The sequence below is a fragment of the Candoia aspera genome, chromosome 3 (assembly GCF_035149785.1).
Source record: "Candoia aspera isolate rCanAsp1 chromosome 3, rCanAsp1.hap2, whole genome shotgun sequence".
NCBI lineage: Eukaryota > Metazoa > Chordata > Lepidosauria > Squamata > Boidae > Candoia > Candoia aspera.
This window is the reverse complement of record NC_086155.1, coordinates 92819721-92845958: the sequence shown is the minus strand read 5'-3', so window position 1 is coordinate 92845958 and position 26238 is coordinate 92819721. Positions and strand designations below refer to the sequence as shown.

General features: G+C 37.5%; 2 protein-coding genes and 1 long non-coding RNA gene across 5 annotated transcripts in view; 2 read left to right on the top strand and 1 right to left on the bottom strand.

The window, feature by feature from the left end:
- The window catches only part of WDR47 (WD repeat domain 47), a 34501-nt gene extending 14853 nt beyond the window's left edge, over window positions 1-19648 (top strand). The window contains exons 6-16 of one of the 2 annotated variants that reach the window (XM_063298373.1): window positions 1749-1875; window positions 4809-4987; window positions 5176-5406; window positions 6299-6374; window positions 9747-9907; window positions 12374-12454; window positions 14956-15125; window positions 16155-16325; window positions 16559-16690; window positions 17229-17447; window positions 18193-19648. In XM_063298373.1, coding sequence (XP_063154443.1) covers window positions 1749-1875; window positions 4809-4987; window positions 5176-5406; window positions 6299-6374; window positions 9747-9907; window positions 12374-12454; window positions 14956-15125; window positions 16155-16325; window positions 16559-16690; window positions 17229-17447; window positions 18193-18335 — 1690 coding nt within the window. In that variant the 3' untranslated portion in view covers window positions 18336-19648. The remainder of the gene's footprint in view (window positions 1-1748; window positions 1876-4808; window positions 4988-5175; window positions 5407-6298; window positions 6375-9746; window positions 9908-12373; window positions 12455-14955; window positions 15126-16154; window positions 16326-16558; window positions 16691-17228; window positions 17448-18192) is intronic. The other variant, XM_063298374.1, reaches the window with a different exon arrangement.
- On the bottom strand, window positions 16880-18290 carry LOC134493658 (uncharacterized). The gene is made up of 2 exons (XR_010067593.1): window positions 18203-18290; window positions 16880-17440 (listed from the first exon to the last, which is right to left on the bottom strand). It is a non-coding gene; the product is annotated as an uncharacterized LOC134493658 (long non-coding RNA).
- Window positions 19649-24607: 4959 nt separating the features above from the next.
- CLCC1 (chloride channel CLIC like 1) overlaps window positions 24608-26238 on the top strand; it is a 45486-nt gene continuing 43855 nt past the window's right edge. The window contains exon 1 of one of the 2 annotated variants that reach the window (XM_063298371.1): window positions 24608-24764. In XM_063298371.1, coding sequence (XP_063154441.1) covers window positions 24714-24764 — 51 coding nt within the window. In that variant the 5' untranslated portion in view covers window positions 24608-24713. The remainder of the gene's footprint in view (window positions 24765-26238) is intronic. The other variant, XM_063298372.1, reaches the window with a different exon arrangement.

Sequence of the window (26238 nt, the reverse complement as noted above, 5' to 3'; positions counted from 1 at the left end):
GCAGAAAATAACAGTTGCCAAAGCATGATTGTCCTGCAATTATCTGCAAATGAGGAAGGGCTCAGAGTCATGGAAACATAAGTGCACAGAAACAGTCAAGAAGAAGACAGAAAAGAATAGGTTTTTCTAAAAAATTAATTTGGCAGTAAATCCATGAAAATACTGAAAGTCAGTTGCAATCCTGTATGCAGTTTATGGCAGATCAGTGACTAGTAGCTCTACAAATACACAGATAATCTACTGTCAAGAAGCTAATTTTAAAAGTTCTGCTGCCCAGCCATCAATATCACATTGAGAATAGGATTTCCTGGCCTGTACAATCTGTCACTTATCAACTGAAGTAGGAAATTGAATCCCAAAAGCATGTATCCTATTAAGACATATTAAATAGGAAGGTTAATATATACAGAAGAAAATTCACAAATAGTAGCTAAGCAGAGTATGAAATAGAGTGTAAAGGAGACCACTGAATTAAACATATTTGATTCGTTTGCACTTGGTGTGTTATGATATGCTTTGATTTTGCAATCCAAAGAGGTGAACAGAACCCAGATCAGATGCCCTACTGAGGGACTGAGATTCTGTTGGTATAAGGAAAGCTGATCTGGAAGAAGTATCCAGTCTGTTCTAGATGGAGCTGCACTTCCTACTGAAAGAGGAAATGCATATTGGGGAATACTCCTAGAAAAGATCGTGCTATCTATGGATAGATAGTGTCTACGATCAGGAATGCTCTTAATTTGATAGGGCTGTTAAGACTAAATATAGCCTTTTCTGAAGAAAGCTAATCTTGTCACAGATACCTTGTTTGCTTGAGTAGCAGGATATTATCTCATACCAGATGCAGGTGGAAGAGTGAAAATCATTTGTCTGAAAATGATTTTTCTGGTATTTTCTGAGGGCTTATTCCTCAAGTTTTCTGATATTTTCTTTGTATGCCATTTTTAAAAAATTATTATAAATTGATTATAAAGTACTTAGACTTTTGTATAATGGAAGATATGAGATAGAAATGCCTTTAAAAAACAAAATGTGTAAATATAACTACTTCGATAGGGCAGAGCAAAACCATTCAGAAGAATACTTTGTGTTAGTCTAAGGGTCAGTCCAACCAACTGCTTGAAGCATTGAAGCATCCCATGTTCTTGAAGGTGTAGTTTCTTCAAGGCGCTCACCACTTTGAGCATTCAACAGCAACAAATTATATGCAAAGCCTGTAGTTTAGGTACTTTAGAATAGCAGTCACTATATAATATGAAATTATTAAGAGGAAATCAGACAGAGAATAAAGCCATTAATCCAAGGTTGCTATACATTAAATTATTATGGGCAGTTCTGTGCCACAAGTCACATTCCATCTCCCTCTGCTATTTTCTAGAGAATGAAATCTTCTAATGGTTGTCTTGAGATATAATGGTACCCAGTTCATACCTCATATTTTACATGAACATACTTCACATAATTTGTACACTCTATAGTATAAAATGCTGAGACATTTTAATTGTGTTCCTTTCTCTCTTGACCACCTGTCATCTCAGATCAGCAACAATATATGTGTGGAGGGAGAAGTAGGGACAGATCTTACTATTGTAGCTATATTAAGCATTTTCTACCTGAAGCTTGGATGTGAGGGCTTGGGGTTTTGGCATATACTAAATCTATAAAGCTCAATATTTGAGCTATATTTTAGAGACACTAATATTAAAAACAAAACAAAAATATGTTTCTGGTCTCTATATCCATAAAAGATGTGAAACTCCTGTGGATCCCCATAACTCATCTGAAAGTGAGACTATGCACCAGAATTCATTTCCAGAAAAAGAGCCAGCAAATGGAACACAGAATCAAGGACCAGCCAAGCAAGAAAAAAATGAGGTATTTTTTTTTAACCTTTCAAATAAAAGACTTCTGGATGTTTTTGTGGTTTTGGTAAATAGTTATAATGTCCCCTGTAATGAGAACTCCTCTGAAACCTCTATGGCAGCATGGAGGGAGTTATGCAGCAGAGTACCTCTGGATTCTGTCCTGGCCCCAAGGGTGTTCAACACTTTCATAAATGACTTAGATGGGGGGATAGAACAGGTATTCATTAAATTCGCAGATAGCACAAAGCTGGTGGAGGGGATTACTAGTACTTCAGAAGATAAGCTCAGGATTCAAAAGGATCTTGATAGTATTGAACATTGGACATTATCCAACAGAATGCACTGCAGTGACAAGAAATGTAGAGTTTTGCACTTAGGTAGGAAAAAGTAGATGCATGGGTATAGGATAAATGTACGTGGCTCTGTAGTAGTACTTTTGAGAAGTATCTGGATGACCTGCTAGATCACAGTTTAAGCATGAGTCAGCAGTGTGCTGAAACTGCCAAAAGAACCAATGCAATCTTGGTTTGGATCATGGGAGGTGATAGTTCTGGTCTATGCTGCACTGATCAAACTAACCGGGAATACTGTGTCCACTTCTGGTCACCGCAATAGAAGAAGGACATTGAGGAATGAAAGAGTGCAGAGAAGAGCAACAGATGACGAGAGGGCTTGGAGCTAAATCCTATGAAGAACTATTAAAGTAACTGGTATGTTTAGCTTAAAGAAGAGAAGGTTACAGGGAGACATGGTAGCAGTTTTCTCATACTTGAAGGGCTGTCACAAGGAAGAGGGGTGGATTTATTTTCCATAGCTCCTGAGGGTAAGACAAGAACCAACAATTGGAAGCTCCATAGAGGGAGATTCAAACTTGAAATAAGGAGGAATTTCTTCACCATGAGAGATATTAAACAGTGGAACAGCCTGGCTTCAGAAGTTGTGGGTGCTCTATCACTAGAGGTATTTAAGCAAAAGTTGGATAGGCAGTTGTCTGGGATGATATGAGAATTCCTGCCCTGGGCAAAATTTGGCCCAGAAGACCTCCAATATCCCTTCCAACTGTGTGATTCTATGATTCTTAGCTCTCTAATGTTTCCCTTGATATGATACTCTATTAACTTTATTCCACATGGATGTAAAAAGAACTTGAGATCCAAAATATATTTATATTGTATTTCATACCAGTCCCAGTATTTAAAAGCAATTTTATTTGTAGGGGATGGAGATTAAATGTATTTAATAAAATCATATACAGGCTCAATTTTATTCACAATTGAAACTTTGCTTTTAGTGCCATTTATTAAATAGGACTGCAAATTGTAGTGAGAAGTACAGTTCCATCTGAAAAACTGTTTTCTAAAACAAAAGGGTCTGCATATTCAAAAGGTCTGAATAAAAGAGGTTTCCCCCACTTTTTGGTGTTGCAGCCCCTGTATCTCCCCAAAAACATTCCTTCCGGGTCATTCAAAGTGCCTCTGACTTATCAGTTCCCCATCCTGACACAGTATTTTCTACAACCCCATCTTGAAATGTTTGGGATGCTCTCCTGCCCTCAGAATCACATAAATCTACTGAGCATAGAAACCTGCAATAGAGAAGATTTTTTTTTTTAAGTCCCGATTCTGGATCAAATCCCCAAAACAAAGTATTTAACCTAGTCTTCAACTGAAATAGAACAAGGTCTTTTCTCTAGAAATTTGAAATTGCAGATAGAAAAGACAGTGTATATTTATGTGAGTTGGGATTAGTTCAGCATTTGTAGCAGATGAGATAGAGGAACAAGCTAGACAGATGACTTCTTTTTTTTTTTTGGAGAGCCACCAAACAGTATAGGGTAAAGAGCATAAAAATATAGGACCCAAAGTTGCTTCAGCAATATTTTAACTTTATAACTTTATGCTAACATTTTCCCCTCACTTTGCACAGAGATTCTACATGGTGCAGTTATTCAAAGATAGTGTTTTCTTCATTTTTTAATCTATTTCCTAGCCAAAACCCAGTTTAAGAGTAGTAGTAGTATGCTTAGGGACAGGAGAGCGATGCTTAGGGCAGCGCTATACCTGGGTGCTTCCTTTTGGCTAACTGGGCATGGCACAACTGCTATATGCTTGCCTAGTTTGGAGGGGAGGAAAGTGATGGTGAGATTAGCAGGGCGAGGGGCTTGTCCAATGAGAATATATGATAGAGTGGCTGGCTGCCTCCCTCCTTCTGTTCATTTTGTACCTATGAGGTGGTGGCAACTTTGGAGCAGTCTTCCCAGGTAAGACAGGTATGACATCCCAGGTAAGACAGATAGTTGGCATGATTCAGAAGTTACATCTTGAGATGTTTTGATTATTGAGAGGCATGGCTGAATCTCTGAGTGTTGTTATTTGTTTACCTTTGGAAGCATGTGGGACTATACAATATTTTTTTCAGTTGCTTAGGCATGAGAGATTCTGTTTACAATTTTTTCTATTTGGATTCATTGCTGGCATTTCTGCAAACACTTTGAAATGGGAGTAGGTAGCTTGATTCCCCTGCAACCAGTGAGTATTGGGGAGGCATGTTTAGTGGCTACCAAGTCACAGCCTTTGCATTTCAAGATGTCCAGCCATTTTCTCTCCATCAATTTGTTTGAAGACAAACTGAGTCCACTGACTTTAAGTATATGTACAACATAACTGACTGAGTTGGGTTAATTTAACTTTGTGCATGTCTGGGTCTGCTTTTGGTTAAATTTAGTCTATTGGGTTTAGCTAACTAAACAGTTAATTGCTTTTTTTGTTTTCCCACAACCATGGGCTGTACATGCTATGAGAACAGGGCCAGAGTATGCAAAGACCACCAAATGTTTACCACTATATTGTATAAAAAGCAATTCAAGTTGATGTGGCAGATAACACTAATGAAAATATATTGGGTAAAGTTCTGCAACATTTAATTTTATTTAATCTTGTTTAGCTTCGTGATTCAACAGAGCAGTTTCAAGAATATTACAGACAGCGGTTACGATATCAACAACACTTAGAGCAAAAGGAACAACAACGGCAGTTGTATCAACAAATGTTATTAGAAGGAGGAGTAAATCAGGAGGATGGTTCAGATGTACAACAGAATCTTACAGAACAGTTTCTTAACAGGTTGGTTAATGACTTTATGGTTGTAGGCTTCTGGGTTGCCAAATAACAAAAATGATAACAAAAATGTTAACAATTTATTAAATGGCAATAGTTGTTAAAAAGAATCCTTTTAATCTGATTTTAATTTTCATTCTAACTGGGTTACTTCTTGCAGTTTATGAGTAGTAACATTTTAATATATCCTACAGGTCTATTCAGAAGTTGGGTGAATTAAACATGGGCATGGATAATCTGGGAAATGATGTACAGACACTAAGCCAGCATTGTAATGGGACCAAGGGAAATGTATCCATTCCTCCAGATTCCAGTCAGAGAATAGCTGGCGATAACGCAAACATTAATACAAGTACACCTCAAAAATTTGGCTCCAGTAATCAGATACCATCTCTTGAAGAATCGCCTGTCCATGGAAATCAAATGTAAGTAGATGAACATTTTTGTGCCTGTCAATACTGTGGCTTTTTTTTTTTTTTTTTGGTGCCTTTGAGTCAGTTTTTGACTCCTGGTGACTGCCTGGACTAGTCCCTGCAGTTTTCTTGGCAAGGTTTCAGAAGTGATTTGCCACTGCCTGCTTCCTAGGGCTGACAAGAGTGATTGGCCCAAAGTTACCCTGGTGGCTTTGTGCCTAAGGCGGGACTAGAACTCCCAGTCTCCCAGTTTCTAGCCTGATGTAACCAATACACCATTTGGCTCTGTTTGTTAACAAAGGTTAATATGTAAATCAATTTGATTTGCATCTTGCATTGCATTGTTTCTTTACTCCATTATTTGATAGAATAAAGTGCAGGAACACAAAAATCCCAAATTCTGGATGAAATGTAACCCTAGCCAAACAGCAAAATACCTCAAATTCATGAAGGCTATCAAGCTATTCCTGTTCACTTTTAAAATTATTTGATTGTAAAGTTTGCGTTATTGTCACTTCAGAGAGAAAACGCTGAAGGATCTAAAAAGAATTTGAGTTCACTGCTGAAAATCAGCAACCCACAACATGATGTGTTGCTTAAGACAAAGATGCAAAAAAGAATGGAGGGCAGCAGCAGAAAGCAAAGGAAGTCAGAACAAAAGAGGGGACTTCAATAGATACTTTTATTGAAATTGGGTATAATAATGAAAATTACTTTAAAAACATGTGTTACACCCCAAATGTCAAATATTTCAATAAATTTTCCTATCACTCTTCTACTGTTCTGGGCCTCTTCCCTTTGGATTATATCAGGATGGATCACATTTCTGTTTTATGTAAATTGTAAAAAGAGAAAAATCTGTTTATCTCACTATGTTGGATTTAATTTTGTGCATTTAAAACAGGGTGCCAGAGCAAGCTGCCATTCAGGCACAACATGAAGATTCTTCAGGGAGTGTAAGAAAAGCAAGAAGTGATGAGGTAGGATTTCATTGCATTGTATATAACAGGACTTAGCCCTGACTTTTAGATTCTCTCTCGCAACCAGCTATTTAAACTGTAACTTAGAATCTGCTACTGGCTTAGCATTTATGAAAATATTTAAAAGTTGTTTATGAATAATGATTTATTGATTATGTGCCATCAAATCAGTGTCAACTGTTAGCAACCACATAGACAGACCTTTTCCAGGATCTGTCCCCATCCTGACCCTTCAGGTCTCCCATTGGTGCACCCATGGCCACTGTGATTGAATCCATCCACCTTGTTGCTGGTTGTTCTCTTCTTTTTCCTTCCATGTTTCCTAGCATTATGGACTTCTCAAGAGAGCTGGGTCTTTGTATAGTGTGTCCAAAATAAAATAATTTTAGCCTAGACATTGATGCCTCTCGATTGATTTGACTCTGGATTGATTTGTTCTATGATCCCTTGTTTATTTTCTTGGCTATCCATGGTATTCTCAAGAATCTTCTCTAACATCAACATTCAAAGGATAGAAATACTCTTTCTATCCAGCTTCTTCAAAATATTGCTTCCATAGAATGTCACAAGGAAAACCTTTGTCTGCATGATTCTGATCTTTGTAGGTATAGACATGTCACAGCTTCTGAAAATATTTTCTAAGCTCTTCATTGCTACCCCACCACACCAGGTGCTAGTCTATGACGTATTTCCTGATTTTACTGTGGTGATTGATCCTAAAAGGGAGAACTATACTATTTCAGTGTCTTCATCATCAATTCTAATGCTGGTTGCTATAGCTGTTGTCATTAGTTTGGTCTTCTTTATATTTAATTGTAGTCCCATTTTTTTCATTGTGCTGTATCACTTCCATTTATTAGAGCTTCTAGATGATTTGCATTTTCAACTATTACAGTAATGTTATCACCATAGCATAGATTACTGATGTTTCGTTCTCCAATGTTAAAACCATGCTCATATTCTCCTAATGCAGCCTCGCTCAACATATATTCAGCATATAGGTTTAATAAATAAAGAGAGAATGTACAGCTTTGTTTCACTCGTTTGCCAACATGGAGCCAGTCTGGTTTGCCATGTTCCACCCAGACTGTAGCTTCCTATCCTGTCCATGGGTTTCTCATGAGGACAATGGGCTATTCTGGGATTCCCATTTTCCTAGGGACATTTTACAGCTTTACATGGTCCACCTGTTATATTAAAGGATTGTCTGTGAAATCTAATTGATATTATTTGCTCATTGATTGCATTGTACCAAAGTCTGTGCTTTCTGATTATGAAAACAATGCCGTTCCTTCTTTGTTTTTCATATCCTAGTATTAGCAGGATAGTAAGCAGTAAGATCTTTGGATTGAAAGTGTCAAATTTCAGTCCATTTCAACTTCCCGATGTCTAAGATGTCAATGTGTATTTGATTCACTTCATCTTTTACTGTGTTGAGCTTTCCCTTGTCCATGCTTCCTATGTTCCACTGTAATTTTGCCTTTGCAGCTTCAGATTTTTTTCCTGCATGGCAACATCAGCAATTAGACATCCAGAAGGCATTAATCTAGCTGTATCATAAACACCATTAATACTCCAAAGGATCCTCAGCTCTTCCTTAGTAGCATGTTGAGTGCCATCCAAGATGAGAGTGCCATCATCCAGCACTGTATTGTAAATCATTTTATCTGGTCCAACCATGCAGTTTTAGCTGAGTAGCTGGGATGATCTTCGTGCTTTGGGTGATCCTACTGGGAATATACATTCTTGGCGTACACTCCCATTGTGCTTCATCCTTCACTCCAAGGAACACCCCCATCAGGATGAGACAGCATAGCAGGACTTGGGGGCGGGTGAATATGAAACTAACTTGAATAATAGTTTTGAGCTTCCAACTATTAGCTGGATCATATAATGCATATTTTGGTAAAGGTATCGTTAAAAAAAGGTATAGTTAAAAAAAGGGGGGGCGTGGTGGCTCAGCGGTTAAGATGCCAGGCTGGTCGACCGGAAGGTTGCAAGTTTGGCGGTTCGAGACCCGAGTGCCATGTGACAGAGTGAGCTCCTGCACTCGCCCCAGCTCTTCCCAGCCTAGCAATTCAAAAGCATGCAAATGCGAGTAGATAAATAGGTACCGCTTTGGTGGGAAGGTAACAGCATTCTGTGTGTGTCATGCTGGCCATGTGACCACAGAAGTGTCTTCAGGCAACGCTGGCTCTTCAGCTAACAAATGGAGATGAGCACCAGCCCCTAGAGTCAGACACGACTGTGTGGGGGAACCTTTACCTTTACCTGTAGTTAAAAGATAAGTCTATTTAACATGTACCTTCAGAACAGTTACTGTCATTCTGAATATTACAATCCAGTGAAAAATTTCTGTATTCTTGCACCTAAACCATTTGTTTTAACTGATATAAAATAGCTGGTATATTACTTTCGTATTGATTGCTAAAATGAGTAGTGTGTTCATTTTCGTGTTCCAAAAATGGCTGGAAATGTAATGATCAGGTTGGGTCATTTTTTCATATTTGGTGTCAATGCTGCAAAGCTCAACCGTTTTGAAAAATGGTTTATAAGAGAATGAAATTAATTCTAAAAGCTGAATTTCTTTTCCAACCTTCTGTTTTTAATTAAATATTATAACTATCTTTGTACATGGTAGCTGCTGCAAGGATACTTTATGGTTCTTACTACAAAGTATGTATATTTTTATTAGAAAGTATGTACTTTTCTTTCTGCAAAAGAATTGGTAATTAAGTTGTGGGAATATTCCTTGATGTCCAGAATAACTTCATATTTGAAAAGTAAATCAGACACAGAATTTAATTCTATTTGGAGGCCATTTTTAAATTTTAATTCTATATATCAGTTTGTACCACATCAGAAATTTGTGTTTCTCTTAACATAAAGTCTTAATATTTAATTTTCAATGACCTGTTAAATAACAGTAAGTCTTTCCCTTTTCAGACAGAAATTACTGTAATACTTTTTCTTCATGATTTATACAATACTAATTATTGCCACTAATATTTATATACTAACTGGATTTTCACAATGACCTACAGTTTTTAAAATGACACAAGATACTCAGTTATGTAAAACAAATGAAATATTGAAAATTCTTATCTAATCTCATTTAATTCTGCAATATATATTCCCTGTTTATTTACCTTGTTTTATTTTTATTTTTTATTTCTCGTCTTTTTTTCCTTTCTCAAAAATGTTTAATAAAATATTATTTTAAAAAACCATTAATTTTCATACTTGTTTCATTGAAAAAGTATGTAAATGTCTCCTAATAAGAATAAGGTTCATATATATGTTTATGTTCATTATTCTGAAAATGGGCAGAACTAAAGGAAAACAATCGCTGATATTACTGTTTTTACACAGCAGGATGACAAATCAAAGAAACAGTTCATTTGTCTGAATACTCTAGAAGATACACAAGCTGTCAGGGCTGTGGCATTTCATCCAAGTGGCGCTCTGTACGCTGTTGGCTCAAATTCCAAAACTCTGAGGGTCTGTGCCTATCCAGAGGAACAGGACTCAAGGTAATGTATTGGATTTTTCTCATCACTTGCCATGTGATATGTGCATCCATATTTGCTCTCTGCTTTTTTTGCTGCTCTTTTTACCCCATTTATTTTGAACTTACTGGTAATGAACTGATACAAGACTTGCACCCTAGAATATTACCTGAAGTACTTTATCTGCATAGGTCTAGTCCAATTAATTTTACACACTCAAATTAAGAAAATGTCAGTGGTTCAATTTTTCCTTTCAGTAGCAATCTGAAATTCCATGAAGAAAATAATTAGTACAATTTTTCCCTATTTGTCTTTAGGGTATTTTTGTTAATGCGCTGACTAGAAGATTTAGAGTATATATTAGTCACTTCCAAAGTAGATGATATTAGGTTGTTGGTTTTTTGTTTTAGAGTCAGTGCTGACTCCTGGCGACTGCCTGGACAAGTCCTTGCAGTTTTCTTGGCAAGATTTTTGGAAGTGGTTTGTCATTGCCTCCTTCCTAGGGGTGAAAGAAGAGACTGGCCCAAGGCCACCCAGCTGGCTTTGTGCCTAAGGTGAACTAGAACAAGAACTAGAACTCACAGTCTCCTGCGTTCTAGCCTGGTGCCTTAACCACTACACCAAACTGGCTTTCTAGATGACTTTAGTACCTATATGTAATTTCTTAAGGTTTGTTGTTGATGCTAGATGAAGCAGACTGTGAAATCAATTCTCTTTTCTGGTCTATGTTTCTGTGGGTAAAGAGATTAGCTCAGCTTCATAATAAGCTTAGGTTTACAATACAAAAAAACAAACTTTCAGTAAAATTCCTAATTGGATGAATACTCTACCTATAGTATCCAGCAATAATTAATCAAGACTGTTAATTAATACTTTATTGTACTAATATTATATAAATAAGAATTTATTTTTTGTATAATAGCCTACATAACAATCCTATGAGGTGATTTATATTAAATTTGAATGATTAACTGAGGCCATACCATCAGTTCAGGGCTAAGTAAAATTATGGTACCTAAATCTTGCAAGTCAGAGTTTAGCCTTGACAGTAAAAGCACCTGAAATTTATGATAATAGCATATTCTTACAATTCAAGAATTGTATTATTTCAAGCACAAGTTCCATCTTATTTCTGTTTCAGTTTACATGTTATAAAAGGCTCCCCCAAAATTCAAATACATATGCTAAGATTCATATACATTTTTGTGTACAATTTCCCTGTTTTTAACAAAGACATTTATAAAATATATACCACAAGGCATAATGAACTTGTTTGTTGCAATTGATTATTCAGAAAGTAAGAATTTGGTTGGTTCATTTTAAAATATAAACTAATTAAAGTTTCTCCCTGTAGAGATTAGGCTGTGGCACTCACATGCTTACTTGCAATAGTTTTTTATCTTAAAATTAGAAAATGGGTAAGGAGATGTTCTGATATACCTTTGCTTTCCGCCAGGTACCTAACTGTGGTAAAAACATACCCTGGCAAATATTTTTTTTTTGTTCAGCCCCTATAACATTGCCTTCATCTTGTCCGTAGCCCAACAGTGAGAAAGGCTTTCATTTTTTAGCTGTACTGGTGTTAAAGTACAGGTAGTTCTTGCTTACCAACTGCTTGTTCAGCAACTGTTCAAAGTTCCGATGGCACAGAAAAAGGAGACTTACAACTGGTTCTTGAAATTGCGGCCATCGCAGCATCCCTGCAGTCTCATGATCACAATTCGGGCACTTGACAACCAGCACGCATTTAGATTGCAGCATCCCACAGTCACAATTGTGACCTTGCAACCTTTACAACTGGCTTCTGACAAGCAAAGTCAATGGGGAAGTTGCAAGATGCAGTAACGTGATGTTGCGTTTAACAACCTGCAGTGATTTGCTTAATGACTGCAGTGGAACTGATATCGTAAGTCAGCACGGTCACATGATGCTTCACTTTACGACTGCATTGCTTAGCAGTGGAGCTGCCAGTCCCACTTGTGGTTGGTAAGTGAGGACTACCTGTAGTATCTTTCCTCTGATTTTGATACCAGCAATCAAATGATCATGAATAAATGATGACCAATAGCAAGCCCTAGTATTGGTGACCGTGGTGAAAAAGTCTGAAGTTGTTCCGTTAAAGTCAGTGAGACTACTAAAATGCATTTGGAATCATAGTTCATTTCTCATTTATATCTGTCCATAAAGTAAGAAATCTAAGGTAATTGTTTCAAGGAATCTATAGTTCTTGCTGATTTTTTCAATCCCCATTGTCTTGTGTGGCTGTGAGCATGGCAAAAAGAACAAATATTGATTGTCCCTTAGATTACATGACTTGCTTCTTCTTCAATTAGTTGTCAGTTTGCCCAAGTGTGTGTTTTTATGTGACCCCATCACAAGCCAGCTTTCACCATGTAAAATTGAAAAAGCCGTAAGTGTGTTACTCACATAGGATATCTTGTGAAGTTTGTTTCTAGTCTCTTTGTAACTATTTGCTTGTATGTTGTTTAGCTCCTCCACTGCTGTTCCTCAAAAACTGGTATTTGACTTAGGCAGATCTACGCTCTCTTCTTCTATAAAGATGACAACAAAGTAACTAGTATATTTATTTCCTCTTACCTACACTTTGGAATTTTAGATCATTGGGGTTTCTTTTCTTTTGGCTTTTCATTATGTGCTTGTTCCATATATAAATATACTGCCTTCTCTATATGTTTTGGCCTTTTTTCCTCCACTTTTTATAACTTAACATACCACTCCACTTTCCAGCTTCTATAGCATGATTCTTTAAAAAAAAATGCTACCGTTAAAAACTTCTTGGTTATATTAGCTCTCAGTTGCCATATTAGCATCCTCTTTTATTTGCTCAGTTCAACAGCCAAATAGTAACATTATGTCATTACTTTTGCATACATTTTACAGCTACCTGTAAACGATTGCCAAATGTCTCTTTCCTTGGGTCTGTAATATATAATGGTTATGTTTGTATAGAAAAGGAAAATAATGCTAGGCATTATTATACTTTCCATTAGCATTACAGTAATGAGTGATTGTATCTGCATATGTCTAAATTTGTTTTCCTTTCTTATACATAATTTGGTTTTGGTATTTAGTACTTTGCCTTCACTGTCTAAAGTATATTAGAAGTGGGTTACTGGTTTTAAGAAAATAATGTTAGCCTTTCTTTCCACGTTAACTGTGTAGACTGCAGAAATTGTTTTGGGCAGTCCAATCCTATAAATTAACCTTAACTCCTGTAATGTTAGAAGTGGATCTATTCTGTTGCATATATTCTAACCATAAATAAAGACTTTGATCTTTTTGTTGTTTTGTTCTCTGAATAAGGTGGTGGTAAAGGATACTGTTCAAAAAGGGGGCAGTTACAGAAAGGCTCCCTTGCAAAATTGATCTTGTGCATTCCAACAAATACTGGAAACAGCTTCCACACAACGGTATTAATGTGGATTGGATTTGATACCTAGGTAGTGGATTTGATTCCAAACAGTGGAATCATTAACTCCTAAGTCAGCAAGTTGTTGTCTCAATGGAACAAAATGTAGAGGCAGAAACTAAATCTCTTTTCACTGGTTGAACTCTGGATGAGTTGTAATAGATCAGCAAATACTATGGCTCCAAATTGCTTTACGTTAGCAACACAGATTTACGCTGTAAGCCCTAAAATTCTGCTTAGATGCATAAAATTTTGGATTACTGGAAGTGGATTTTATATGTGAAAAGACTTGAGTACCATTAGTTCCAGTGGTCTAAACAAATTCCTGACCATTGGATTTGGGAAATCAAAGACTTCCCACCCTGCATTACCCCAGATTTGGGTTCCATAGAATCTTTGAGGGCAAAAATTCTATAATTTTTTAAAATCTATACACTGCAACAAGATATTATGGGATTGATTCAGTCATGTTTTATAGTAGGATGATAGACCCATATATTTTGCTGGAATCCCGAACAAGCTAAGAATATACAAATTATTTCAAGGTTTACTCTAACATGGCTCTAATATGGATTTATTGGTGTGAAAATAAGGGTAATAAATTGGTAAAACTTTAGTTTAAAAGCCAACCTAGTTAAGATATGAAGGATAAACATTTTTGAAATATAGCTAATAAATCCCAAATTGGAAAAAGACAGAGATCAATCCTTTCTTGCCAAGATTGCCCCATCTTCTCTTTTTGTTCTGATGCAAATATATGAATAGCCTATTATGTGGAATTAATGGAAATTTCAGGGAATGAATTTGGATTGGAGGAAAACACAGGCACCAACAACATGCTCTAATTTGGAATTTAGGTCAGGAAAATAATGAAATGGCCCATCTCACATACTGCTTCCCCAATCATTCCCTCCATTTATTGCATGTCTGTAAGACACAGAAACACTGATAGATCTTGTAGCATAAAATACAATTTTACCACAGGATAAAACTTTTTAAAAAAGACATTTTGTTAAGTTTGAAATGAAAAGAATTTATAACCAGCTAAATTAAATTGCAGTCCTGTATATTTATCACTGATCTCTTTGAGGTTTATTTCTGAGTGGATATGCATAGAAATGTATATTGTTGACTCAGATTATATAATGAGGGAAAGAAGTTGCAAATGAAACAGTTCTAGTTCCAACATATTCTTTCATGACTTACAAAAAAAAAGCTAGATAGTGATGATGGTACCTTGTTTTGCTTTCTTTTTTTGTTTTAAAAACAGACGGGCGGCATATACATTTAATAAATTATTACTACTGTTATTTAGAGATGTTCACAACAGTCACATAAATGTTTGAATATATAGCTTTGTTTTCATGTTCAAAGAAAATCAACTAGTTTCAACTCAACCTTTATGATCAGATATACCTCTGCTATTTTTTTATATATTTATCTCTTTTTGTGTTTTATTTCCTAATACCTTAAATGTATTTAAAACATTTAAAAATTATTTTGTGAAAATAATTACTCTTTTCCAATATTCCTATTACGATAGAAACTATTATAGTTTGCTTTATACATACACATATATACATGCACATACAGACACAGGTTGAAAAATATAATAATCTTACAATCTTTAAAATATTTTTAGCGGCAATAACACACCTAAACAACCAGTAGTTCGTTTCAAACGGAACAAACATCACAAGGGATCAATATATTGTGTGGCATGGAGCCCCTGTGGACAATTGCTGGCTACTGGTTCCAATGACAAATATGTTAAAGTTTTACCTTTCAATGCAGACACCTGTAATGCCACAGGTAAGTGCAAGCAATTACAATTTTTTAATAAATCTGAATGCTAGTGGTAGAAGAAAAATAAAATAGTTCGTGCTAATAACACAATTGACCCAAAAATTAGCTGTTCCATTTCTATCTAGAATATTTTCAGAGGGAATCAGTTGATACGTCCTAATTCTGAATAGCATCTTTCTGTATGTATTTCTCCTTTCCGAAATTAGAACAGAATCAATTTTTCTCTCTCTTTTTTACATACATAATTACATATATAATTAGATTACAAATAAATGTTGATGAACGGCAAAATATTAAGAACATTTGTTTACTATATTATAGATGACCTAAACTATCTTTAGATGTTTTATGTAGATTATTATAGATCATATAATTAGAAATACAGTAAACCCTCATTTTAGGAGACTGGGTTCAATGGATAAAATATGCTTAATCCAGGTTTTGTCTGAATTCATGCAATAATGGACTTTGCCATTATTGAATGCCGTATGAATGTGTTTTATGGCTATTTGCTGTTAATGGACATCTCTTCCCGCCATTAGTCCACTAAACTGAAGTTTACTGTGATTTAGTTTCTACAGGGCAGCCTTAGGTAACTGATGGAATTCTAACAGAGTCCACTGCCATTTTCTGCCATTGGACTCTCTTAAAAAAACAATATAATTGGAGTCTGGTAACCTCCATTTTAATTACCTGGAATGTTTCTATTTAAATGTTGCCCTAGCACAACACCAAGCCCATTGTTAAGAAAGAAAATTCTTTTTCCCACTGACCACTTATACAGATTCCTGCTATGCTGCCAGATAAGCGTGATAGAATCCTTTTCAAACCCGGAGCCTACCCTGATTGAAATTTGCTAAAACACAGTGATTATAGATTTTGAATAATTTTAGTGGGTTGGTTTGTTTTTCAGCCTTTCAGAATCAAGCTTTTGATCATTTTCATATAGTGTCATAAAATTCATTAAATGGTTAGTAAACTTACCCTGTACTAAAAATATTATTTGTTCACATTTTCTTGTTTTAATGCTTTTAGGGCCAGATCTGGAATTTAGCATGCATGATGGAACTATTAGAGATCTAGCTTTTATGGAAGGTCCTGAAAGTGGTGGTGCCATTTTAATCAGTGCTGGAGCTGGTGACTGTAATATTTATACCACAGACTGCCAGCGAGGGCAAGGTCTTCATGCTTTGAGTGGCCATACTGGTATGTTACTGGCTCAGCTGTGACAGCTCTTGTCACAATCATTAGCTTTACAAACTGTGTTGCTGAATGAAAGGTTTAATAAACTTTAATATGCATATATTAAAAACATAAAAAGTTACAAATATCTGTCAAAGTCATCCTTGTTGTGGCTTAAAAGTAACTGTTCCTTAATTAAAGTGTTAATAGCTTTTTAAAAGCTGCAATGAATACAAGCCAATATCTGTTATGCGCAGGTCACATTTTAGCACTTTATACATGGAGTGGATGGATGATAGCATCTGGATCCCAAGACAAGACTGTGAGATTCTGGGATCTCAGAGTACCCAGTTGTGTTCGGGTTGTTGGAACAACATTTCATGGAACTGGTACGCTTACTGATACTGAGCTAAAAATAGTTATTCATGGTAGCTGTTCAATGTATTTATTGCACAGAAGATGGTTTTCTTAGAAAAGGTGGGAATAGCTTCTTCATAAAGTTGAGCAAATACTGGGAATCTTTTGTTAGACTTTTTACACTATTATCAGAGGGACATTTGAAATAATTCTACAGAACCTTTATTTTGTAAATTGTATATTTAATGGCCAGTGTTTAAATCTCATATTGTATGAAGGACCTTTTTTTTAATATATAGAATAACTAGTTTAAAACATTGACTGATATATGTTTTTATTGACAAGTATGTTTAGCATTCTCAAATCAGATGTCAAGTGTTCCCAGTTTTATCAGACTTGCAGAGACAGAATTAAATCTCCTTACATTATTGAACAATTGATCCTATGTTAATAACAATATGATTGTCTGTAAGTGCATCTGGCTACGTTTTGACTAATATTTTAGAAAATCTGCATAAAAGTCTTGATTTGAAACCAGGGTTACAGTATATAATGGGTTTTTTTCTTCAGGCAGTGCTGTTGCATCTGTAGCTGTAGATCCTAGCGGTCGTCTTCTAGCTACTGGACAGGAAGATTCCAGCTGTATGCTCTATGATATTCGTGGTGGGCGAATGGTTCAGAGTTATCATCCTCATTCCAGTGATGTCCGTTCTGTTCGCTTCTCCCCTGGAGCGCATTACCTTCTCACAGGATCATATGACATGAAAATAAAAGTCACAGACCTGCAAGGTAATTTAACTTCTGAATTCTTTCTGAATAGCTAGAATGCTCCCCACCCCACCCCTATCTTCAGGTCAACTTCATAGGTTGCTGGTAAGAGAAATTTATCTAACTCTGGTTCTTATATAAAATATGATATGGCATTATGGTAAACTATATCATTCTTTTATAAGTTCCAGAACTCAATAGTATAATTGCTAGTGATATCTTAAAAGGTTTGGATTCAAGTTCATCTATGTAGAATAAACTCCCCATAAAATTAAGTATGTTCCAGGTATGAAAAGTTTCTATAACAATTAAAAACTTTATTTGTATTTCCCCTTATCTTCAATACTATGCAGTGTAAAAATTATTAATTTTTAAAAGTATGGAGCATAGCATTAAATATTATATAAATTAATTATTGAATTAATCATATAGTATATAATTTTAAATGTAATTTAGTTACATTCTATTGTATTTTTGATCATTTGATGGTAAAGCTGTGGGACTGAAAAAAAAGAAAAGTAATGTGTATGTATGTATAGATAGTATAGTTTATCTACTTATTTCTGAATTGCCAGATACAGAATTACTTGTGCTGTATCAGATGAAATGAGGTGGGGGAAGCATAATCCATCTGAACTGTTTCTCAGTACAGTTTTAATGATCTTGAACTAAAAAGTACTAATACAATCTACATGCAAAGATAAAGTAAATGGCAGTGCTGGGCAGACATCACGTAAGCAATAATCATTCTAATTATTTTTCATAGGTGACCTTACCAAGCAGCTACCAACTATGGTAGTAGGAGAGCATAAGGACAAAGTGATTCAATGCAGATGGCATACGCAGGATCTTTCCTTCTTGTCATCTTCTGCTGACAGAACTGTCAAACTCTGGAGTTATAATGGCTAAATGCAATCTGTATCAATAAAGCAGACACATGAGACAACTGGAATGTCCATAAGAAAAGCAGCATTTGAGCGGGAGAGATGTGTCCCACAGAAACCTGACTGCTGTGAGATATTGGTGTGTTGGTGTGGATTATTTTTCAGTGCTTTCCATGTGATCTCATGCTGCTATGACCTACTATGTCTTGTTGCTGAAGTTTGTTAAAAGAGCTCTTGCAAAGTCAGTGTGCACTCCAAAAGTTAAATTAATTATGTGTTTAGTGTTAATTGCATTCCCTGGTCTTTGCCTCAGTAACAATATTTTTTTGAAATTCAGATTGAACTACAGTCCAATGAAATTCACATGCAATATTGTAACATCCACATAAATAAGTCTTGTTATGCCATGCTCTACAACGTTGTTTACATCTATCTTAATTAGTGGTCCAAAACCTTACCCATCAAAGTTTCGTGTTTTGGTTTAGTACATATAATTATGAACTCTAAAGATGGTTAAAGAGGGATACTCTTGATCACAGTATCTGTCTATAGATATATGGATGACTTTCAGTTTGAGACTATTTTGCTAGATTATGTTCAACACTTAAGCTTTTGGTGGAAAAAAACATTGGTGCGAAGAGACATTTACGTTACTGAATGCGATTGCAACAAAATACCTCTGTAATGTATTGTAGGAAAGCAAACGCACTATTAGGTGTGGTTGGTACAATTATTTTGGTATCATTGGCTATGATCCTACAGATCTTGAGGCACATGTGTAAGAATATTGTGTATGCGGTTAGGAATTTTTCTGAAGTTGCTATAATTACTAATTGCATTGTTGAAAACTTTAATATATTAAATTGCCCATTCCTCAGCACTGCAAAACACTGTAGTAAAATGCTTCAAAATAACCTCTGGTTACAAACACAGTTTTTCCCTGTGTATATATAGAACGTCATACAAATTTTAAAGGCAATAGCATGGCTTGAAATGCTATGTCTGCATGGTAATGTAAAACTAAATTATTTCCCAGTTCAGAAGCTTATTTGGATTTTTAATTTCTTGCACTGTCTATATAATATAGTTGCAATTTTATCTCTAGCTTTAGAGTATTATGTTTATGTATTGTTTTATATTTTCATATTGTACAGTTATATTGCTTTTAAATTAAATTCTTAAATATTTGGATTATTTATTTGAAGTACAACTTAAGGTTTGGTTCTAATTAATATATGCCGTGCATTGTAGCAAGACCTTTTTAACTGTCATGAAAAAACTGAGGTTACTATTGAAGTGCATATGTACTTAAATTCAATAAAAATTTTGACACCTGAAGTGAAGCTACATATTTCTTTTTTCATGCTTCATATGGAAATAACTACCATATATACTCACGTATAAGCCCATCCATGGATAAGCCAACCCTCAAATTTTTAACCAAAATACCATGAAAAATATGCCACCTGTGGCTAAGTGACCTGCATTTCTCATGGTATTTTGTGTAAAAATTCAAAGGTCTGCTTATCTGCGAGTATATGTGGGAAATATGGGTACTTGAAAAAAATATTGCCATATATACTCACGGATAAGCCCATCTGTGGATAAGTCAAGCCTGATTTTTTAAAGGTGCATTTTGGCACCTAAAATTTGCAGCTTATCTGTGAGAATATACAGTAACTATAGAAACCGGGAAACTATGAGTTCTAGTCCTGCCTTAGGCACAGGGCTATTTGGGTGACTTTGGGCCAGTCACTCTCTCTCAGCCCTAAGAAGGAGACAATGGCAAACCACTTCTGAAAATCTGCAGGGACTTGTCCAAGCAGGTGCCAGGGGTCAACTCTGACTGAAAGACAAAAAAAAAAAAAATTGAAAAAACAGGGAAGGAATCTTGCATGCATCCTAGGAGCAAAACAGAAAAGACTGTCTTTTTTTTTCAGGAATATTTATTCAGGAACCAGTGGTTCTATAGCTGATCCTGATCCCCAAAATGCATGGCCAACTAATGTAACTGGTTCCAAACAGATACTATATGCTCTGATCATTTAAGATCAGCTTCACACCTCCATTCAGCTTCCCCACTCAGGGACAGGTTTTCAGGGTTTTGCCCCCATGCACCCCAAAAGTGCCTTCAGGTATTTGATCAGTACCTCCACAGCCTACCTCAGATTAACTGGGAGAAAATAAGAGCTATTGTAGATCTCACAGTATTACATATTTACACAACCTTAAATGAATTACATTCCTAAGCAAATAAATTCAATTCTCCAGCTACTTTGTCAAAAATAGAAGTTTTTTTTTAATTATGAATAAATGAATGAAAAAGCTACATGTGTATTTTGCCTGATAAAGGGTTTTCTTTGGCAACTTAACAATAAACAAATATCACACAAATTTAGATACCAAACATCAAATACACAAAATTCACAGCAACCCCAACTTTAAAAATACTGATTTTTAAAACTAATTGTATCAAATGCCTGGTGAACAGAAAGGCCTTTATCTGGTACCAAAATGGCCAGAAATCACCCCAGATGAAACTCCAGGGGAGATGGGATTGAATTGGTGTGCCCTATCAAAAGACTTCAGCAAAGCATCGTTACCTTGTCATGGTGCTGGAGCTTGAGCACCTCAATGATGCCATGAGCTAAACCGTGAAGGGCCACCCAAGTTGGGAAGGTCATGACAGAGAGGTCAGACTAAATGCGATCCCTGGGGAAGGTAATGGCAACCCACCCCAGTATTCTTGCCGTGAAAACTAAATGGATCAGTACAACCAGAGATATGTCGGTGTACCATCGGAAGATGAGACCCCCAGGTCGGAAGATGGTCAAAATGCTACTGGGGAGGAACAGAGGATGAGTTCAACTAGCCCCAGACGTGATGACGCAGCTAGCTCAAAGCCAAAAGGACGGCTAGCGGCCGACAGTGCTGGTGGTGAACGGCGAATCCGATGTTCTAAGGATCAACACACCATTGGAACCTGGAATGTAAGATCTATGAGCCAGGGCAAATTGGATGTGGTTATTGGGGAGATGTCAAGATTAAAGATAGACATTTGGGGCGTCAGTGACCTGAAATGGACTGGAATGGGCCACTTCACATCAAATGACCACCAGATCTACTACTGTGGACAAGAGGACCACAGAAGAAATGGAGTAGCCTTCATAATTAATAGTAAAGTGGCTAAAGCAGTGCTTGGATGCAATCCAAAAAATGATAGAATGATCTCAATTCGAATTCAGGGCAAGCCATCTACCATCACAGTGATCCAAATATACGCCCCAACCACAGATGCTGAAGAAGCTGAAGTAGAGCAGTTCTATGAGGATCTGCAGCACCTACTGGACAACACGCCTAAAAGAGATGTTATTTTCATCATGGGAGACTGGAATGCTAAGGTGGGCAGTCAAATGACACCTGGAATTACAGATAAGCATGGCCTGGGAGAACAAAACGAAGCAGGACATAGGCTGATAGAATTTTGCCAAGACAACTCAATGTGGATAACAAACACTCTCTTCCAGCAACCTAAGAGACAGCTTTATACATGGACTTCCCCATATGGACAACACCGAAACCAGATTGACTACATCCTTTGCAGCCAAAGGTGGCGGACATCTATACAGTTGGTAAAAACAAGACCTGGAGCTGACCGTAGTTCAGATCACGAACTTCTTCTTGCACAATTTAGGATCAGACTAAAGAGATTAGGGAAGACCCACAGATCAGCTAGATATGAGCTCACTAATATTCCTAAGGAATATGCAGTGGAGGTGAAGAATAGATTTAAGGGACTGGACTTAGTAGATAGGGTCCCAGAAGAACTATGGACAGTAGTCCGCAACATTGTCCAAGAGGCAGCAACAAAATACATCCCAAAGAAAGAGAAAACCAAGAAGGCAAAATGGCTGTCTGCTGAGACACTAAAAGTAGCCCAAGAAAGAAGGAAAGCAAAAGGCAACAGCGATAGGGGGAGATATGCCCAATTCAATGCAAAATTCCAGAGGTTAGCCAGAAGAGATAAGGAATTATTTTTAAACAAGCAATGCGTGGAAGTGGAAGAAGACAATAGAATAGGAAGGACAAGAGACCTCTTCCAGAAAATTAGAAACATCGGAGGTAAATTCCAGGCAAAAATGGGAATGATAAAAAACAAAGATGGCAAGGACCTAACAGAAGAAGAAGAGATCAAGAAAAGGTGGCAAGAATATACGGAAGACCTGTATAGGAAGGATAACAATATCGGGGATAGCTTTAATGGTGTGGTCAGTGAGCTAGAGCCAGACATCCTGAAGAGTAAGGTTGAATGGGCCTTAAGCATTGCTAATAAGGCAGTAGGAGACAACGGCATCCCAGCTGAACTGTTCAAAATCTTGCAAGATGATGCTGTCAAGGTAATGCATGCTATATGCCAGCAAATTTGGAAAACACAAGAATGGCCATCAGATTGGAAAAAATCAACTTATATCCCCATACCAAAAAAGGGAAACACTAAAGAATGTTCAAACTATCGAACAGTGGCACTCATTTCACATGCCAGTAAGGCAATGCTCAAGATCCTGCATGGTAGACTTCAGCAATTCATGGAGCGAGAATTGCCAGATGTACAAGCTGGATTTAGAAAAGGCAGAGGAACTAGGGACCAAATTGCCAATATCCGATGGATAATGGAAAAAGCCAGGGAATTTCAGAAAAACATCTATTTCTGTTTTATTGACTATTCTAAAGCCTTTGACTGTGTGGACCATAACAAATTGTGGCAAGTTCTTAGTGGTATGGGGATACCAAGTCATCTTGTCCGCCTCCTGAAGAATCTGTATAACAACCAAGTAGCAACAGTAAGAACAGACCACGGAACAACGGACTGGTTTAAGATTGGGAAAGGAGTACGGCAGGGCTGTATACTCACCCTACCTATTCAACTTGTATGCAGAACAGATCATGCGACATGCTGGGCTTGAGGAATCCAAGGCTGGAGTTAAAATCGCTGGAAGAAACATTAACAATCTCAGATATGCAGATGATATCACTTTGATGGCTGAAAGCGAAGAGGAACTGAGGAGCCTTATGATGAAGGTGAAAGAAGAAAGTGCAAAAGCTGGCTTGCAGCTAAACCTCAAAAAAAACCAAGATTATGGCAACCAGCTTGATTGATAACTGGCAAATGGAGAAAATGTAGAAGCAGTGAAAGACTTTATATTTCTAGTTGCGAAGATTACTGCGGATGCTGACTGCAGTCAGGAAATCAGAAGACGCTTAATCCTTGGGAGAAGAGCAATGACAAATCTTGATAAAATAGTTAAGAGCAGAGACATCACACTGACAACAAAGGTCCGCATAGTTAAAGCAATGGTGTTCCCTGTAGTAACATATGGCTGTGAGAGTTGGATCATAAGGAAGGTTGAGAGAAGGATGATAGATGCTTTTTAACTGTGGTGTTGGAGGAAAATTCTGAGAGTGCCTTGGACTGCAAGATCAAACCAGTCCATACTCCAGGAAATAAAGCCAGACTGCTCACTGGAGGGAATGATATTAAAGGCAAAACTGAAATACTTTGGCCACATAATGAGAAGACAGGACACCCTGGAGAAGATGCTGATGCTAGGGAGAGTGGAGGGCAAAAGGAAGAGGGGCCGACCAAGGGCAAGGTGGATGGATGATATTCTAGAGGTGACGGACTCGTCCCTGGGGGAGCTGGGGGTGTTGACGACCGACAGGAAGCTCTGGCGTGGGCTGGTCCATGAAGTCACGAAGAGTTGGAAGCGACTAAACGAATAAACACACATCAAAAGACTTATTTTTCGTAGTTACATACCTAAGAAACATACCCACTTTAAGTAGATCCTTTGAAACAAACCCGAAGTTCAGGCAGATATATACAGTAAGGGATAAGAAAACCTTTTAGCTAATTTGGTCCCAAACCATTTCAGCAATAAAGCACTTTGTGGAACCCGGAAATGCGCCGTAATCCTAAAAGCCTCTTAAAGGGACACGTCCTCATGGCAAAAACATAATAAAGCAAAATATTCCGTTTTCCCTTCCTGATATTTAGCTTTCCCAGTGCCATCTTTCAAGTGTCAGCTACGTAGCAATTCCCACTCAGGATCTCCAAAGCGAGGCCGCAGGCAACCATCCGGTAAGGGAGGCAACAGACTCATCTTCCCGCCGCAGATTTCTCTGTCTTGTTTAGTCTTATTTTGGACACACGCAGAAAAATTCAAATAAATCCAGTTTTGCTCAGGTCCCTCCCATTTCCGCTGCCGGCCATCTTAGATTTCCCGAAATGCAATGCTAGGTGTCAACGTTAGGCCCTGCATTTCAGACGACCCAACGCGGCGGACGGCTGGAGCGCGGCGCGGGCGTCCCTTTCTTCGCTCCCCAGGCAGAAGCTTTTTGGTGAATGTGCGGAGAGAAACAGCGGCGGAAGGAAGCGGCGACGGAGCTGGGCAGGGTGAGGAAATGTTCTCTCCCAAAGAATGCGAGCAGACATGCGCGCGCGTACGTGCAAAACGGGGAGCGGTGGGGAGTGGCAACCTGACGGGGAGGTGCCCCCGCGCAGTGCAGAGGTCCTCGGACCCCACTTTTTCCTCTTCTTCCCCCCTGTCTCCCGCAGGGGATTGTCAGTACGTTTTCCCGCCCATTAATGGGGGTTGAACTGTTAGAAGGAGCCTGTATATGCGTCGGACATAGGGCTTGTAGACGTGCAACCAGCCTCGGGGATTTGTATAATTTTGTGTGGAGCAATGGGCGAAGGATCGCCCCTTAATCTGCAGCCGGACATGCTGCATTTCCTGTGGAAATATATATATATATATATATATATATGGCTTCAATTCATCCTAATAAGGAAAAGAACAAAGCGTACATTCCTTTGACACAACATTATGTCTACTCTTTGACTCCAGCAATTGCAAAAGAATCCTGTTACATAGGTGCATTGTTTGATTTGTATTCAAGTATCTTGAATGTTCTGTAGTAAAGGGAGTTTTCTGGTTTTGGGCCAGAACTTTTGCTTGAACAGAGGTTTCTTCATAGTTCGGTAAATACCTGTAATATTCTTGTCTTTTGTGTGCCCAGTGAATGTGTGTGTGATTGATACCTTTTATTGATAAAACCACCTGTTGACCAAAACACCCCCAGGCCTCTGCTAGCTCTTTTGGGTGTTGACCAGAGTAACCTGGATAGCCAGTGGGACCAGTTGATCTGTGTGCCTTGACAGGGTTGCGAGAGATTGTGTGAGTGAACCATAACTTGGCAAAATTTACCGCTCCAAATTGTTAGAGGGTCTGGATCTAGGGAAGAGAGAAGTGCATGGAGGACCAGTACTTCGTTAGGAAGTCTCCAGGTGGTCAGGAGAACCCCAAACCTGGTGGACACGTGTGTCATGCTTAGGGCAGTAATAGGATGGGGAATTCTAAGACCCCATCGACTTCTCCTTTGTGGAAGTTTTTGTTGGCTTGGGGTAAGGGGCCCAAGCGGGTATGAGAAAAAGCCGTGCACGGCAGTTATGTCTGGAATGGACCAAATATGTGGATGCAAGTGGTAATGTAATTTGGCCTGGTTTGGGTACTTTCCACTATGGTAAACTTAAACCTTTAAAGCAACATGTACAACATGATCATGCTAATCAGCTTCCCTGCTGGTATTGTTGGGCAGAAATTAATGGCGCCTTTAATTGAAAAGAAAGTAACCTGTACCTGGCCAGCACAAGGAAACTTGAATTTTGTTCTTAATTTTGTTCTTACCCACATGCTTTTCTTTCCCCATCCGATCTGGTAATTTGGTAGAAAGATGCTCCTCCCTTTCAAAAGCAATTGTAAATGGTCTTTAGGACCCTGCAGTCAATTATCCATCTTGGGGAGACATGCAGCTGCTGAATTTTTTTTTTTTCTAACCAGAGACCAGATCTTTAACTTTCTGAGAAA